The 19,096-nt window shown below is 43.7% G+C and overlaps 1 protein-coding gene across 1 annotated transcript; it reads left to right on the plus strand.

Moving 5' to 3' along the window:
• Positions 1–293: 293 nt before the first annotated feature.
• Positions 294–12,556, plus strand: LOC128700468 (uncharacterized). Its single transcript, XM_053793694.2, has 4 exons — positions 294–697; positions 2,191–2,286; positions 4,831–4,938; positions 12,107–12,556. The coding sequence occupies exons 1-4, from the start codon at positions 510–512 to the stop codon at positions 12,144–12,146; spliced, it is 432 nt and encodes a 143-aa protein (XP_053649669.1). The 5' UTR covers positions 294–509; the 3' UTR covers positions 12,147–12,556.
• Positions 12,557–19,096: the final 6,540 nt, after the last annotated feature.

The following is a 19,096-nucleotide window of genomic DNA, read 5'->3' on the forward strand; positions in this document are numbered from 1 at the left end:
TGCGACCCACACCAGTCCACTAATACCCAGGTACCTATTATTACTCATGGGTGAACATAGACAACCCGTGTAAGAAAGCACGCCCAATGTTTCAACTCTCGCCGGGAATCTAACCTGGACCCTCAGCTTGTGAAGCGAGAGCTTTCGCCACCAGGTCACGGGCCACCAGATGAAGACCGTTAGCAAGTCACTAAACAGAGTCAAGGTCACAATCCGGATACATGATCAAAATATTAGTTGTTGATGAGTTTGGGAGTTTCCCAGTGATTGTGGTCGAGTATATAAATAGTAAGTGCATTGCTGCCTCCACCACTGTCATCTCCAGCAGTGGCCAGTAAGTTCATTGCTGCCTCCACCACTGTCATCTCCAGCAGTGGCCAGTAAGTTCATTGCTGCCTCCACCACTGTCATCTCCAGCAGTGGCCAGTCTTAACTGCTCTCTCCAACGTTAATTAATTCTCTCTGACACTCGCTAGTACTCTCCAGTACATTCTTTAGCATTCATCACCATGCAGATACACATCTTAGTTGACTTACTACTGTTAGTGGCCGTCATAGCTGCTGCCCCACAAGACCGCATCTCAGACGACCTGCAGGATGAGCCCATATTGTCAGCAGAAGATGATTTTATCTACGACCGACGTAAGCGACAGACTGCAGTATCCGGAGGAGCCAATGTTGAAAATCTTCCTCATGGGTAAGCACATTTTGTTTCTAGTAACAGACGAACCTTAAAAACATGGCCCGAAAACCTCTTACACACATCCTCTAATTATATTTAAGTAGGGCCTGCCTAATCAAATATAAATAGACATGTGCCAGTAGGCCTACTGCAGAGCTAATCTGTTCTTAAATGAGTAAGACTAGATTTGCCTTGGCCAGTAGGGCAACTATAGTGCTCATTCGCTCGTAAGTATGAGCTACCTAGAATGTGTCAGTAGGCGTTCTATAGTGGTCCAGTATTCTATGTTCATGTACGACATTCCTTTACGTAACAGTGTATAGATTTTATATTTAAAAATTTTGCATGGTATAAACCTTGGTAATAAATACCGACAAGTTGGTTTAGAAAGACACGTAAGCAAACACTAGGACATATTTATTTAGAAAACGTTTCGGTCCTGGGATCTTGATCACTTCTAACCTTCATAGTGTTTGCTTACGTGTCTTTCTAAACCAAAATTTTGCATAACCAAGAGTCAGTGGTAGAGGACTTGGCTCACAGCCGAGGGAACTTAGGGTCGATTTCCGGGTTTTGGCTGTGGCAGGAGTAAGTCTCCTTCGAGCTTCTCCCATTACTCACCTAGTATTAAATAGGTACCTGGGGTGTAAGTCAGGTGTTGTGGATGTCTACCTGGGCAGGGTGTAAGTCAGGTGTTGTGGATGTCTACCTGGGCAGGGTGTAAGTCAGGTGTTGTGGATGTCTACCTGGGCAGGGTGTAAGTCAGGTGTTGTAGATGTCTACCTGGGCAGGGTGTAAGTCTGGTGTTGTGGATGTCTACCTGGACAGGGTGTAAGTCAGGTGTTGTGGATGTCTACCTGGGCAGGGTGTAAGTCAGGTGTTGTGGATGTCTACCTGGGCAGAGTGTAAGTCTGGTGTTGTAGATTTCTACCTGGGCAGGGTGTAAGTCAGGTGTTGTAGATGTCTACCTGGGCAGGGTGTAAGTCAGGTCTTGTGGATGTCTACCTGGGCAGGGTGTAAGTCAGATGTTGTGGATGTCTACCTGGGCAGGGTGTAAGTCAGGTGTTGTAGATGTCTACCTGGGCAGGGTGACAACTCCAGGAAAATCTCTTCAGCTATGAGAATATTGACCCGTGGCCTGGACGGCAAACCTCTCGCTTCATACACGTAAGGCCTGGGTTCGATTCCCGGCTGGGTAGAAACATTTCGACGTGAGTCCTTACACCTGTTGTCCTGTTCACATAGCAGCAAATAGGTACCTGGGTGTTAGTCGACTGGTGTGGGCGGCATCCTGGGGGACAAGATTGAGCACCACAATGGAAATAAGTTAGACAGTCCTCGATGACGCACCGACTTTCTTGGGTTATCCTGGCTGGCTAACCCTCCACGGTTAAAAATCCGAACGAAATCTTATCTTACTGTGAAAGGCATCCAAGAATATAAAGAGGGACAACAGATTTTTCCCCTTTTACATTTAACGTGTTAAAAAAACATTTTGTTTCGTGCAGCATCCGGAAGGAGACCGCAAACATCAACCTGGAACACAGCATCAACAAACACACATTCGGCGCTGGCATCGATTATGAACGTCACAGGATTCCTGGGTAAGTTGTTTATCTGGCTGGTGGAGGTGTCGGTGTCTCCTGGCGTTGTCTTATACAGGCCCGCGGCCTGGTAGCAATTATCAGTATTATAATCATGGTGGAGCGCTAAACCCATAGGATTATACAGTGTATCTAGGGGGGGGATGGAAGGTATTCAGGCTCAATTCAGGGAACCGGAGTACAGATCCGATTCCCTAGATCAAGAGCCCCTCACCAGCGTCAAGGAATCTCCCTTGAGGGTTGGCCTGGTGGCTAAAGCTCTCGCTTCACACGCAGAGGGTCCCGGTTCCATTCCCGACAAGGGTGGAAACACTGGGCGTGTTTCCTTACACCTGTTGTCCATGTTCACCCATCAGTAAAATGGGTACCTGGGTGTTAGTCGACTGGTGTGGGTCGCATCCTGGGACAAAATTGGCCTAATTTGCCGGCGATGTTCTGCATAACAAGTGGCTTTCTATATAGTAGTATGTTATTGATGTCAGCTATGGCCTGTATACCTTGTACATGTACTTGTATACCTTGTACATGTACTGGTATACCTTGTACATGTACTGGTATACCTTGTACATGTACTTGTATACCTTGTACATGTACTGGTATACCTTGTACATGTACCTGTATACCTTGTACATGTACTGGTATACCTTGTACATGTACTGGTATACCTTGTACATGTACTGGTATACCTTGTACATGTACTGGTATACCTTGTACATGTACTTGTATACCTTGTACATGTACTGGTATACCTTGTACATGTACTTGTATACCTTGTACATGTACTGGTATACCTTGTACATGTACTTGTATACCTTGTACATGTACTGGTATACCTTGTACATGTACTTGTATACCTTGTACATGTACTGGTATACCTTGTACATGTACTTGTATACCTTGTACATGTACTGGTATACCTTGTACATGTAATGGTATACCTTGTACATGTACTTGTATACCTTGTACATGTACTGGTATACCTTGTACATGTACTGGTATACCTTGTACATGTACTTGTATACCTTGTACATGTACTGGTATACCTTGTACATGTACTGGTATACCTTGTACATGTACTTGTATACCTTGTACATGTACTGGTATACCTTGTACATGTACTTGTATACCTTGTACATGTACTGGTATACCTTGTACATGTACTGGTATACCTTGTACATGTAATGGTATACCTTGTACATGTAATGGTATACCTTGTACATGTACTTGTATACCTTGTACATGTACTGGTATACCTTGTACATGTACTGGTATACCTTGTACATGTACTGGTATACCTTGTACATGTACTGGTATACCTTGTACATGTACTGGTATACCTTGTACATGTACTGGTAGTAAATAAAGATATTTTATTATCATTATTATTATAATGATGATGATGATGATGATGATGATGATGATGATGATGATGATGATGATGATGATGATCTTATCAGAAGATAAATCGCGTTCCAAGCGTCAAGCTCATCCCTTTCACTTCTCCAGGGATCCGTGAGACCCATACGAGTTTAGCACTTCATGAATATAACTGATTATTACAGATTTTGCAGTTTAAGAGAATTATCATACATAGCCTTCCTATCCTGGGGCCAGAAGTAACCACATACTTATCCTGGGATCAGTAATAACCACATACTTATCCTGGGATCAGTAATAACCACATACTTATCCTGGGATCAGTAGTAACCACATACTTATCCTGGGATCAGTAGTAACCACATACTTATCCTGGGATCAGTAATAACCACATACTTATCCTGGGATCAGTAATAACCACATACTTATCCTGGGATCAGTAGTAACCACATACTTATCCTGGGATCAGTAGTAACCACATACTTATCCTGGGATCAGTAGTAACCACATACTTATCCTGGGATCAGTAGTAACCACATACTTATCCTGGGATCGGTAATAACCACATACTTATCCTGAGATCAGTAGTAACCACATACTTACCCTGGGATCAGTGATAACCACACACTTATCCTGGGATCAGTAATAACCACATACTCATCCTGGGATCAGTAATAACCACATACTTATCCTGGGATCGGTAATAACCACATACTTATCCTGGGATCAGTAGTAACCACATACTAATCCTGGGATCAGTAGTAACCACATACTTATCCTGGGATCAGTAATAACCACATAATTTTCCTGGGATCAGTAATAACCACATACTTATACTGGGATCAGTAATAACCACATACTCATCCTGGGATCAGTAGCAACCACATACTTATCCTGGGATCAGTAGTAACCACATACTTATCCTGGGATCAGTAATAACCACATACTTTTTCTGGGATCAGTAATATCTCCAAATTTATCTTGCTGGTCGTAAGTGTCAAATCATTTTCAGCAAAATTTTGGTCAACCATCAGAAATATTTCTATTTTTTTTGCTTATGGTAAGACATAATCATTTTATGTATGTTTATATTCGACTTTGATCATATTTGTAATAGCAAGCTAGAAGGTAGCGCATTAATGCTACAATGTTTATTGTCTTGTTCAGATTTTCTGACCCAAAGAACGTGGGAGCTAACATTGGTTACAAGTTCCAACCTAACAAAGACACCACCTTCTCCATTAATGCTGGACACAGTCGTGGTAGTGGTGGCAGGTAAGTCACTGTTGTCACTATTCCTAAGTAGTCACAGTCATGGTAGTGGTGGCAGGTAAGTCACTGTTGTCACTATTCCTAATTAGTCACAGTCATGGTAGTGGTGGCAGGTAAGTCACTGTTGTCACTATTCCTAAGTAGTCACAGTCATGGTAGTGGTGGCAGGTAAGTCACTGTTGTCACTATTCCTAAGTAGTCACAGTCATGGTAGTGATGGCAGGTAAGTTACTGTTGTCACTATTCCTAAGTAGTCACAGTCATGGTAGTGGTGTCTGGTAAGTCAATGTTGTCATTATTCTTAAGTAGTCACAGTCATGGTAGTGGTGGCTGGTAAGTCAATGTTGTCATTATTCTTAAGTAGTCACATTCATGGTAGTGGTGGCAGGTAAGTTACTGTTGTCACTATTCCTAAGTAGTCACAGTATTACAACCCAGGAGTCCAAATGGCCTGTTATCCTGGTTGTAAAGAGAGCAAAATAAACACAGCAGAAAACTTTTGACTTATATTATCCTTCACCAGTTTAGAACAGAAGTATGTACACTGTATACACTATGTACAGCGATAGGTATTAGTGCACTCCACGGTAAGCAAGGCAGAATAGAAGCCACTAGAGAGCAGACCGTGTTTCAACCAGCTCTAGAATGGGAATGACAAGGGCAGACAGGAGAGTGGTACCCACATAACCTCTGCGATTGCCAAAACCATCTTCTTATTGGCTGGAACCTGGGTACTGGTTGAACGACGGGGTCCCATCGTCAACCCTCAGTCACCTGGTTCGCTGGTTGGGGAAGTTAGCCTGTAAATGAGGGTGTGTACATGCGCCGAATATAGGTTACGTACTCTTTGCATGCCACACCCCCACCCCGAGCAGGCTCAGGATTAGGCTGCCACCTCCCAGTGGTAACCGTGCCGCCATGGCACAAAATAATGGGACTGCCTTTTTTCTCAACCATCCAACTCTTAGATAGAGCTCAGCTTTTCTCGTGACAAAAAGCCAAACCCTAAACTCAGAGCGAGACAGCAGACAGTCGGGCTAGCTTAGGTCCAAGACACAGGTGGACGGTAGCCCGCATCCCCTCACTAAAAAAAACAAAACCACACCAGGGGATAAAAAAAAAAAAAGAGCTTGGAAGGGGTTACCACAAGATTGACCGTAGCGAAGCGAGCACGCTGAGCAAGCTAGTAGCGAGCTGTTGAACGATCACACAATAGCAAGGCTGACCATAGCAAAGCAACTGACACGCAAAGTTTGTAAAGCATTGGCAAAGCTAATGCAATGCTAGACAGCAAGCTGCACAATGATCCTGCTTCCAGCTTCACCCTAGGCTCAACCCTTCTCTAAGTCCAGCTCCAGCTCTCGGACAGGCTACCCATATTACAACCCAGGAGTCCAAATGGCCTGTTGGTCTAGGGGTATGATTCTCGCTTGGGGTGCGAGAGGTCCCAGGTTCAGCTCCCGGACAGGTCCCCACATTACAACCCAGGAGTCCAAATGGCCTGTCATCCTGGGTGTAAAGGGAGCAAAATAAACACAGCAGAAAACTTTTGACTTATATTATCCTTCACCAATTTAGAACAGAAGTATGTACACTATATACACTATGTACAGCGACAGGTATTAGTGCACTCCACGGTAAGCAAGGCAGAATAGAAGCCACTAGAGAGCAGACCGTGTTTCAACCAGCTCTAGAATGGGAATGACAAGGGCAGACAGGAGAGTGATACCCACATAACCTCTGTGATTGCCAAAACCATCTTCTTATTGGCTGGAACCTGGGTACTAGTTGAACGACGGGGCCCCATCGTCCACTCTCAGTCACCTGGTTCGCTGGTTGGGGGAGATAGCCTGTAAATGAGGGTGTGTACATGCCCCGAATAAAGGTTACGTACTCTTTGCATGCCACACACAGTCATGGTAGTGGTGGCAGGTAAGTCACTGTTGTCACTATTCTTAAGTAGTCACAGTCATGGTAGTGGTGGTAGGTAAGTCACTGTTGTCACTATTCCTAAGTAGTCACAGTCATGGTAGTGGTGGCAGGTAAGTCAATGTTGTCACTGTTCCTAAGTAGTCACAGTCATGGTAGTGGTGGCAGGTAAGTCACTGTTGTCACTATTCCTAAGTAGTCACAGTCATGGTAGTGGTGGCAGGTAAGTCACTGTTGTCACTATTCCTAAGTAGTCACAGTCATGGTAGTGGTGGCAGGTAAGTCACTGTTGTCATGTATTAGAAAACGGTTGAGTAAATTGATGAATTTCCATCACAGATAGCAAGCTGGTATTTACAATATGTATTTTGCCTATTTACAGTATTTACAGCTCTGTACAATGATGTGAATGCGAGCACAAGACACAGTGAGAACCATAGTGACCAGCAGGTAACTGCTTTACTAGTGTACCACATCGCTTCACAACATCGGTGGGCTTCCTTGTGATTGGTTAGTTGAACCAGGGTACTGGTGTAATAATGTGGGGCCCCTGATCGTTAAACTCTTAGTACCTAGTTCACTTGTAGGGATTATAATATATGGGTATGTGATATACGCTAAATACAATGCAACATACTCTTACCATGACACATAATGTTTCATGAGTGGTGGTCACAGTCGTGGTAATGGTGATCACAGTCGTGATAGTGGTCACAGTCGTGGTAGTGGTGGTCGCAGTCGTGGTAGTGGTGGTCGCAGTCGTGGTAGTGGTAGTCACAGTTGTGGTAGTGGTCACAGTCGTGGTAGTGGTGGTCACAGTCGTGGTAGTGGTGATCACAATCGTGATAGTGGTCACAGTCGTGGTAGTGGTGGTCGCAGTCGTGGTAGTGGTGGTCGCAGTCGTGGTAGTGGTAGTCACAGTTGTGGTAGTGGTCACAGTCGTGGTAGTGGTGGTCGCAGTCGTGGTAGTGGTAGTCACAGTTGTGGTAGTGGTCACAGTCGTGGTAGTGGTGGTCACAGTCGTGGTAGTGGTGACCGCAGTCGTGGTAGTGGTGGTCACAGTCGTGGTAGTGGTGGTCGCAGTCGTGGTAGTGGTGGTCACTGTCATGGAAGTGGTAGTCACAGTTGTGGTAGTGGTCACAGTCGTGATAATGGTGGTCACAGTAGTGATAGTAGTGGTCACAGTCGTGGCAGTGGTGGTCACAGTCGTGACAGTGGTGGTCACAGTCATGGCAGTGGTCGTCACAGTCGTGGCAGTGGTGGTCACAGTCGTGATAGTGGTGGTCACAGACGTGTCAGTGGTGGTCACAGTCGTGGCAGTGGTCACAGTCGTGGCTGTGGTGGTCACAGTCGTGATAGTGGTGGTCACAGTCGTGATAGTAGTGGTCACAGTCGTGGCAGTGGTGGTCACAGTCGTGGCAGTGGTGGTCACAGTCGTGGCAGTGGTGGTCACAGTCGTGGCAGTGGTGGTCACAGTCGTGGCAGTGGTGGTCACAGTCGTGGCAGTGGTGGTCACAGTCATGGCAGTGGTGGTCACAGTGGTGGCAGTGGTGGTCACAGTGGTGGCAGTGGTGGTCACAGTGGTGGCAGTGGTGGTCACAGTGGTGGCAGTGGTGGTCACAGTGGTGGCAGTGGTGGCAGGTTGTCACTGTTGTTATACTACCTAAGTGATAAACACAAACATTGTAATGGTGGCAGGGTGGTGGTGGCAGGGTGGTGGTGGCAGGGTGGTGGTGGCAGGGTGGTGGTGGTGGCGGCAGGGTAGTGCTGGCAGGGTCGTGGTGACAGGGTAGTTTTGGTAGCGTAGTGGTGGCAGGGTAGTGGTAGCAAGGTAGAGGTGGCAGGGTAATGGTGGCAGGGTGATAGTGGCAGTGTAATTGTGGCTAAGTAGTGATGGCAGGGTGATGGTTAGCTCAGAGTAGTGGTGGCAGGATAGTGGTGGTAGGGCGGTGGTGGCAGGGCGGTGGTGGCAGGGTAGTGGTGGTAGGGTTGTGGTGACAGGGTGGTGGTGTCAGCAAGATAGTAGTGGCAAGGTCGTGGTGAAAAGGAAGTGGATGCAGGGCAGTGGTGGCAGGGTTGTGGTAGGAGGGTAGTGATGGCAGGGTAGTGGTGGCAGGGTGATGGTAGGAGGGTAGTGATGGCAGGGTAGTGGTGGCAGGGTGGGTGTGTCTGGGTAGTGATGGCAGGGTAGGGGTGGCAGGGTGGTGGCGTTTACCTGGAGTGGGTTTCGGGGGTCAACGCCTCGGCAGTCCGGTCTGAGACCAGGCCTCGTGGTGGATCAGGTCTGATCAACCAGGCTGTTGCTGCTGACCGCAAGTAAACCGACGTACGAACCACAGCCCGACTGGTCAGGTACTGACTTTAGGTGCCTGTCCAGCGCCTTCTTGAAGACAGCCTGGGGTCTATTGGTAATCCCCCTTATGTATGCTGGGAGGCAGCTGAACAGTCGTGGCACCCCTGCATTTCACTAGGAGAATGTTACATCTCCTGCCGAGTCTTTTGATTTCATAGGGAGTGATTTTCGTGTGTATGTTTGGTACTAATCCCGCTAGGATTTTCCAAGTGTATCTTTCTCGCCTACGTTCCAGGGAATACAAATAATGAGACTTCAACCATTCCCAGTAACTTAGATGCTTTATCGTACTTATGTGTGCCGTGAAAGTTCTCTGTATATTTTCCAGGTCAACAATTTCGCCTTCCTTGAAGGGAGCAGTTAGTGTACAGCAATATTTCAACCTAAAGAAAACAAGCGATTTGAAGAGAATCATCATGGGCTTGGCGTACCTAGTTCTGAAGGTTCTCAATATCCATCCTATCATTTTTTTTCTAGCATATAAGGTTGTGGTCTTTGATGGTGAAATCCTCTGACGTTATCATTCCCAGGTCCTACACACATTAGTTTCTCGCTCTATTGTGTGGTTGGAATTTGTTTTATACATTGTTAAAGTTTTAATTTTCCAAGTTTTCCATATCTGAGTAGTTGAAATTTCTCATTGAACTTCATATTGTTTTATGCGGCCCAAGTAAAGATTTGGTTGATGTCCGCCTGGAGTCTTGCGGAGTCTTTGATGGTCGTCACGGTGCTGTGGTTTACATTTCTGTCTATGCCAGATATGAGGATGAGGATCAGGATAGGAGCGAGGTATCAGGGTGGTGGTGTCAGGGTGGTGGTGTCAGGGTGGTGGTGTTAGGGTGGTGGTGTCAGGGTGGTGGTGTCAGGGTGGTGGTGTTAGGGTGGTGGTGTCAGGGTGGTGGTGTCAGGGTGGTGGTATCAGGGTGGTGGTGTCAGAGTGGTGGTGTCAGGGTGGTGGTGTCAGAGTGGTGGTGTCAGGGTGGTGGTGTCATGGTGGTGCTGTCAGGGTGGTTGTGTCAGGGTGGTGGTGTCAGGGTGGTGGTGTTAGGGTGGTGGTGTCAGGGTGGTGGTGTCAGGGTGGTGGTGTCAGGGTGGTGGTGTCAGGGTGGTGGTGTCAGGGTGGTGGTATCAGGGTGGTGGTGTCAGGGTGGTGGTATCAGGGGGTGGTGTCAGGGTGGTGGTGTCAGGGTGGTGGTGTCAGGGTGGTGGTGTCAGGGTGGTGGTGTCATGGTGGTGGTGTCAGGGTGGTGGTGTCAGGGTGGTGGTGTCAGGGTGATGGTGTCAGGGTGGTGGTGTCAGGGTGGTGGTGTCAGGGTGATGGTGTCAGGGTGGTGGTGTCAGGGTGGTGGTGTCATGGTGGTGGTGTCAGGGTGGTGGTGTCAGGGTGGTGGTGTCAGGGTGCTGGTGTCAGGGTGGTGGTGTCAGGGTGGTGGTGTCAGGGTGGTGGTGTCAGGGTGGTGGTGTCATTGTGGTGGTGTCAGGGTGGTGGTGTCAGGGTGGTGGTGTCAGGGTGGTGGTGTCAGGGTGGTGGTGTCAGGGTGGTGGTATCAGGGTGGTGGTGTCAGGGTGGTGGTATCAGAGGGTGGTGTCAGGGTGGTGGTGTCAGGGTGGTGGTGTCAGGGTGGTGGTGTCAGGGTGGTGGTGTCATGGTGGTGGTGTCAGGGTGGTGGTGTCAGGGTGGTGGTGTCAGGGTGATGGTGTCAGGGTGGTGGTGTCAGGGTGGTGGTGTCAGGGTGATGGTGTCAGGGTGGTGGTGTCAGGGTGGTGGTGTCATGGTGGTGGTGTCAGGGTGGTGGTGTCAGGGTGGTGGTGTCAGGGTGATGGTGTCAGGGTGGTGGTGTCAGGGTGGTGGTGTCAGGGTGGTGGTGTCAGGGTGGTGGTGTCAGGGTGGTGGTGTCAAAGTGGTGGTGTCAGGGTGGTGGTGTCAGGGTGGTGGTGTCAGGGTGGTGGTGTCAGGGTGGTGGTGTCAGGGTGGTGGTATCAGGGTGGTGGTGTCAGGGTGGTGGGGTCAGGGTGGTGGTGTCAGGGTGGTGGTGTCAGGGTGGTGGTGTCAGGGTGGTGGTGTCAGGGTGGTGGTGTCAGGGTGGTGGTATCAGGGTAGTGGTGTCAGGGTGGTTGTGTCAGGGTGGTGGTGTCAGGATGGTGGTGTCAGGGTGGTGGTGTCAGGGTGGTGGTGTCAGGGTGGTGGTATCAGGGTGGTGGTGTCAGGGTGGTGGTGTCAGGGTGGTGGTATCAGGGTGGTGGTGTCAGTGTGGTGGTGTCAGGGTGGTGGTGTCAGGGTGGTGGTGTCAGGGTGGTGGTGTCAGGGTGATGGTGTCAGGGTGGTGGTGTCAGGGTGGTGGTGTCAGGGTGGTGGTATCAGGGTGGTGGTGTCAGGGTGGTGGCGTCAGGGTGGTAGTGTCAGGGTGGTGGTGTCAGGGTGGTGGTGTCAGGGTGGTGGTGTCAGGGTGGTGGTGTCAGGGTGGTGGTATCAGGGTGGTGGTGTCAGGGTGGTGGTGCCAGGGTGGTGGTGTCAGGGTGGTGGTGTCAGGGTGGTGGTGTCAGGGTGGTGGTGTCAGGGTGGTGGTGTCAGGGTGGTGGTGTCAGAGTGGTGGTGTCAGGGTGGTGGTATCAGGGTGGTGGTGTCAGGGTGGTGGTGTCAGGGTGGTGGTGTCAGGGTGGTGGTGTCAGGATTTGTGTCGTGTACTGAGACAGTTTTTATGTCTTCTGAGGTACACAGAAAAAGACTTTTAACAATATATTACATTAATAAATCATTAATAACAAGAAGATATAGGCAAATAACAAGATTCCTTCATATTGTTATCACTGCTTTTGATATATTTTTGTTATCACATTACCCGTTTTACCTCATAAATATTAATGGAAATCTGGGTGTTTTTTTCACAGGTCCAACAGTTTTGGACTGGGCTTCCGTCATGTCTTCTGAACATAAGGAATCACAAGATGTCGTGAGTGATGGAGAATTACCAACACCTGAGCACTGAGCACCTGAGCATTGAATACCTTAGCACTGAACACCTGAACATTGAACACCTGAGCATTGAACACTAAACACTGACAAGATTCTCTACATCAACGGCGACTTTTATTAGGTTATTAGGTTGAATTTCTCATTATCTTATAATTTTTGCTTGTTTTTGATAACAGGTCTAAGGTGATCATAAATACAGAATACCAAACATATGATGTATTTTTCACATGTTAATGTTATCAGACTTAACATGTTAATGTTATCAGACTTAACTGGCTTGTCTAACATTTTCTTGTAATCTTTAGAGAACTGTTATTTAACAAGTCAAGGTGTTAACGAAACAGTAAACGTGTTTACAACACAAAGTTATGTATTATTACTGACACACATGACCACTCAAGCACGAGTATGGCAATGAAGAAATGACTTTGTAAAAGTTAATCTTAGTTAAATAATTGTAAGAAGGCTGGTTTAGAAGGTGTCTGGTTACCACCTTACCTAACGTACACGAGGGCCCCTCTTTACGGCGCTTTGCTGGTTACCACCTTATCTAACATACACGAGGGCCCCTCTTTACGGCGCTTTGCTGGTTACCACCTTACCTAACATACACGAGGGCCCCTCTTTACGGTGCTTTGCTGGTTACCACCTTACCTAACATACACGAGGGCCCCTCTTTACGGCGCTTTGCTGGCCCGGTGGCCTGGTGGCTAAAGCTCCCGCTTCACACACGGAGGGCCCGGGTTCGATTCCCGGCGGGTGGAAAGATTTCGACACGTTTCCTTACACCTGTTGTCCTGTTCACCTAGCAGCAAATAGGTACCTGGGTGTCAGTCGACTGGTGTGGGTCGCATCCTGGGGGACAAGATTAAGGACCCCAATGGAAATAAGTTAGACAGTCCTCGATGACGCACTGACTTTCTTGGGTTATCCTGGGTGGTTAACCCTCCGGGGTTAAAAATCCGAACGAAATCTTATCTTATCTTATCTTACCACCTTACCTAACATACACGAGGGCCCCTCTTTACGGCGCTTTGCTGGTTACCACCTTACCTAACATACACGAGGGCCCCTCTTTACGGCGCTTTGCTGGTTACCACCTTACCTAACGTACACGAGGGCCCCTCTTTACGGCGCTTTGCTGGTTACCACCTTACCTAACATACACGAGGGCCCCTCTTTACGGCGCTTTGCTGGTTACCACCTTACCTAACATACACGAGGGCCCCTCTTTACGGCGCTTTGCTTTACAGCGTTTTGCTAATTCATCAGTTTTTAATTATACCCATTCTTCATTTATTCAGACTTTCTACAATAAATATAATCATGCTGCAAAAAACATCTTTTACAACACACGCCTCCAGAGCAAGTTAGAGGGTCAGTTAATAGATCCCCTTCTAGCTGCTGGCCTGTTTCTGGTTACGTTACAAGGGGTTGGATTTTATTTTATTTCCAGCAATCCAGACTATTGTATAGCACTAACATTAATGTGGATCCCAACTAGTAAAGTTGTCTAGTGGTGTATATATATATATATATATATATATATATATATATATATATATATATATATATATATATATATATATATATATATATATATATATATATATATATATATATATATATATATATATATATATATATATATATATATATATATATATATATATATATATATATATATATATCGTGTCGAATAGGCAGAACTTGCGATCTTAGCTTAAATAGCAACGCTCATCTTGCCATATAGGGCAAGTGAAAATTTGTGTATGCAATAATTTCGCCAAAATCATTCTGAACCTAACGAAAAAAATATATTTCACTGTGTTTGTTTAGTATTAAATTACTGTAAACAAATCTAAAATATATTTAGTTAGGTTAGGCTAAAATAAATTGAGCTTGTTATGATAAGGTTAGGTAAGTTTTCTAAGTTCTTTTTGGTGCAAAATTAAAAATTTTTACTCCAACATTAATGAAAAAATATATCTTTGAACGTATAAGAGAAAATTTTAGAAAGAACTTAATTTAAAATGAGTTCTTGCTAATTGACCAGTTTTACATTTTCGGCGCGACATATATATATATATATATATATATATATATATATATATATATATATATATATATATATATATATATATATATATATATATATATATATATATATATATATATATATATATATATATATATATATATATGTATATATATATGTATATATATATATATATATATATATATATATGTATATATATATATATATATATATATATATATATATATATATATATATATACATACATATATATATATATATATATATATATATATATATATATATATATATATATATATATATATATATATATATATATATAAATGTACATATTATATATATATATATACATATTATATATATACACATATATATATATATATATATATATATATATATATATATATATATATATATATATATATATATATATATATATATATATATATATATATATATACATATTATATATATACATATATTACATATACACATATTATATATATATATATATATATATATATATATATATATATATATATATATATATATAGAAAGGGTTGGAGAGAGGGGGTAAAGGAGGTTTTGTGGGCGAGATGCTTGGACTTCCAGCAAGCGTGCGTGAGCGTGTTAGATAGGAGTGAGTGGAGACGAATGATACTTGGGACCTGACGATCTGTTGGAGTGTGAGCAGGGTAATATTTAGTGAAGGGATTCAGGGAAACCGGTTATTTTTAAATAGTCAGACTTGAGTCCTGGAAATGGGAAGTACAATGCCTGCACTTTAAAGGAGGGGTTTGGGATATTGGCAGTTTGGAGAGATATGTTGTGTATCTTTATATGTATATGCTTCTAAACTGTTGTGTTCTGAGCACCTCTACAAAAACAGTGATAATGTGTGAGTGAGGTGAAAGTGTTGAATGATGATGAAAGTATTTTCTTTTTGGGATTTTATTTCTTTTTTTGGGTCTCCCTGCCTCGGTGGGAGACGGCCGACTTGTTAAAAAAAAAAAATATGTATATATATATACAGAAAGTTAAAGTATCTGACATAACGAGTCAAGATTGATATACATATTTTGGTATTCCTTTAATAACAAAGAATCTCAGATACCGAGTGGTAGATATCGTTAACAGATTAAACATGAATTTTGAAATAATATAACTATATACAATTAAGTAGGAATATAGCTATAAGCTCAAATCTAATAAAGTCGCCGAGATACTCTACTTAGACTTATAACAAGTCCTTACAAAAACATTGTTTCACAAGGTGATGAACAGTTTTACCGTCTCACTCACGGAGACTTACTATACACAAACCAGAGTGCAACACAAAAGAGGTAATAGAACAGACTAAGCTGGTGGTCTTACAAGTCCACAGCCAGAGAGACAGAGAGAGAGACAGAGTACTTGATGTGAGAAGCAACGAGGTAATTGAGCGAGACAAACCCAGCAGCCCCAACATCGGGTTTGAATACATGACTTTATACTACCCCGAGCAACTGAACCAAGCGAGCCGGGGGGGGGAGCAAGTGTTGACAGCTAATTATAAGAACATAAGAATGTAGGAACACTGCAGAAGGCCTACTGGCCCATACGAGGCAGGTTCTTATCAAGACGACATCTACCTAAAGCTACTCAAGAAACAACTCCCGCACCCCCCAACACCAATCAAACCCAGCCCCTCCCACTCATATATTTGTCCAGTCTCTTCTTAAAGCTACCCAAGGTCCTAGCCTCTATCACCCCACTGGGAAGACTGTTCCACGCATCTACAACTCTGTTAGAAAACCAGTACTTACCTATGTCCTTTCTAAATCTAAATTTATCCAACTTAAATCCATTATTCCTGGTTCTTACCTGGTTCGACACCCTCAGTACTTTATTAATGTCTCCCTTGTTTATGCCCGTCATCCACTTATACACTTCAATGATATCTCCCCTCATTCTACGCCTCTCCAGAGAGTGGAGATTTAAGGCTTTAAGTCTATCTTCATAGGGGAGGTTCCTTACACAGTAAATCATTTTAGTCATTCTTCTCTGTATGTTCTCTAATGAGTCTATGTCCATCCTGTAGTAAGGGGACCAAAACTGAGCAGCATAATCTAAATGAGGCCTCACTAGTGATGTATAGAGCTGTAAAATAACTTTTAGACTTCTGTTACTTATACTTCTTGAGATAAATCCAAGTAATCTGTTGGCCTTGTTGCGCACACTGAGGCACTGCTGTCTTGGCTTTAGATTTCTGCTTTGTAGATGAATGGTTCAGATTTCTGCTTACCATGACTCCCAAGTCTTTTTCACATTCTGTATGACCAAGCTCTACTTCACCTAGATTATAGCTTCGAGGGTTATTTTCATTACCAAGGGCAAGTACCTTACACTTATCCACATTAAACTTCATCTGCCATTTCTCAGACCAAGACATTAGTTTGTTCAAATCGTCTTGGAGTTCATTGATATCCTCCTCAGAGTGAATTATACGCCCTATCTTTGTATCATCAGCAAACTTACTCATGTCACTAGTAATCCCTTCATCAAGGTCATTAATGTAAATTATGAACAAGAGAGGGCCCAAAACTGATCCTTGTGGAACGCCACTAGTGACTAATCCCCATTCAGATTTCACTCCATTAATGGTAACTCTCTGCTTTCTATTGGTAAGCCATGCCTCAATCCATGCTAGAACTTTACCTCCTATACCATGAGCTACCACTTTTCTCAAGAGTCTCTTGTGAGGTACTCTGTCGAAGGCTTTACTAAAATCCAAATAAACAATATCATATTCCTTATCACTGTCAACTGCCTCAAATGTTCTATTGAAGAACGTCAGTAAGTTTGTCAGGCAGGAACGACCTCTCGTGAATCCATGCTGAGATTCATTTATCAAGTTATGCTCTTCAAGGTGACTTCTGATAATGTCAGCTATAATTGATTCTAATAACTTGCCCACTATAGATGTCAGGCTTATTGGACGGTAATTTGAAGGAGTGGACCTATCCCCTGATTTGAATATAGGAACCACATTAGCCATCTTCCACATCTCTGGCACAACACTGGTAAGGATGGACGCATTGAATACACTCGTTAATGGCTGACTAAGCTCCATCTTGCATTCCTTAAGTACCCTTGAAGACAACTCATCGGGTCCCGGGGACTTATTTTGTTTCAGTTTGTCTATCCGCTTAATAACCATGTCCCTCGTGACAGTAATATTAGTTAACTTGAATTCATCAGGAACTAAATAATTGTTAATTACTGGAATCTCATTTACATCTTCCTGTGTAAAAACTGACAAAAAATAGTCATTAAATAAGGAACACATTTCCAGTTCATTATCCGTCAGCTGTCCATTCCCAGATTTCAGAGGTCCTACTTTTTCCTTCACCTTCGTCCTATACACTTGAAAGAACCCCTTTGGATTAGTCTTTGATTCATTAGCAACTCTAATTTCATAGTCACGTTTAGCCTTTCTAATCGCTTTTTTTACTTCTCTTTTAAGCTGAACATATTGGTCAGTAAGGTTAACCTCTCCTCTTCTGATGCGCCTATAAATTCCCCTTTTCTCCCCTAATAGATGCTTTAGTCTCCTGTTAACCCATTTGGGATCGTTATTATTAGACCTAATTTCTCTCTGGGGAATGTATATACTCTGGGCACTGTGTACATTATTAAGAAAACAATCATAAAAGCAGATCCCTTCATATTCATAAGTATGATTATCGTCAATAAAATCATTAGCAAGATAACCCCAATCAAGATTAGACAGATGTTCCCTAAGTCCATTATAATCGGCAGAACGAAAATCGGGGATTTTTACTGTATTATCATTATTCTTGCATTCCCAATTAATGCTAAAGGTGATGGATTTGTGATCACTTGCGCCAAGCTCTTCAGTGATCTCCAGATTATTCACGAGTGTTTCCTTATTTGACAAGACTAGGTCTAGCATATTATTACCCCTGGTAGGTTCAGTTACACTCTGTTTCAGAAAACAGTCCTGAACTGTTTCCATGAAGTCACTGGACTCTAGATTACCTGTCAAAGAATTCCAGTCAATTTGGCTAAAGTTAAAGTCCCCTACTATGACTACGTTACTGTGTACAGAAGCCCTAACAATTTCGTCCCAAAGAAGTCTCCCTCTATCGTGATCCAAGCCTGGAGGTCGGTATATTACACCTAGAATTAGTTTTTCTTGACCCTCCACGAACTCTACCCAAACAGACTCTGTTACTGCTCCATCTATTTTTATACCTGTTTTTATGCAACAATTAATATTTTCTCGAACATACAATGCAACTCCTCCCCCCTTCCCATTACATCTATCCACATTGAATAACTTAAATCCCTGAATATTACACTCAACAGTCATATCCCGACTCTTTAAATCATACCACGTTTCAGTTAATGCAATGATATCAAAGTTCCCAGCACACGCTATCAAACGTAGTTCATTAATTTTATTTCTTGCACTTCGACTGTTAGCATAAAAAACCATCATATGTTTTTTCTTCTGCACATTTTTCCTATTCATCTTTGTTTTTACACAATTTCTGAAATTATCATTACCCAGAGTTACTCCATGACAGTTACTATTAAGATTCTTAATATCAGAGCATAAGTCAATATATCCATACTCATTATTAATCATTTCTAAACCCATACCTCTAACTAATCCTAGTTTAAAGTCCTAACAACCCCCTCAACTGAGTTAGCAAGAAAACCCACACCTGCCCTGGATAAGTGAACCCCATCCCTGGCATACATGTCATTTCGGCCATAGAAGTTGTCCCAGTTGTCAATGAATGGTACTGCATTATCCTTACAGTGTTTATCCAGCCAA

Source organism: Cherax quadricarinatus, unplaced genomic scaffold (genome assembly GCF_038502225.1).
Source record: "Cherax quadricarinatus isolate ZL_2023a unplaced genomic scaffold, ASM3850222v1 Contig4249, whole genome shotgun sequence".
In the NCBI taxonomy this organism is placed as follows: Eukaryota; Metazoa; Arthropoda; class Malacostraca; order Decapoda; family Parastacidae; genus Cherax; species Cherax quadricarinatus.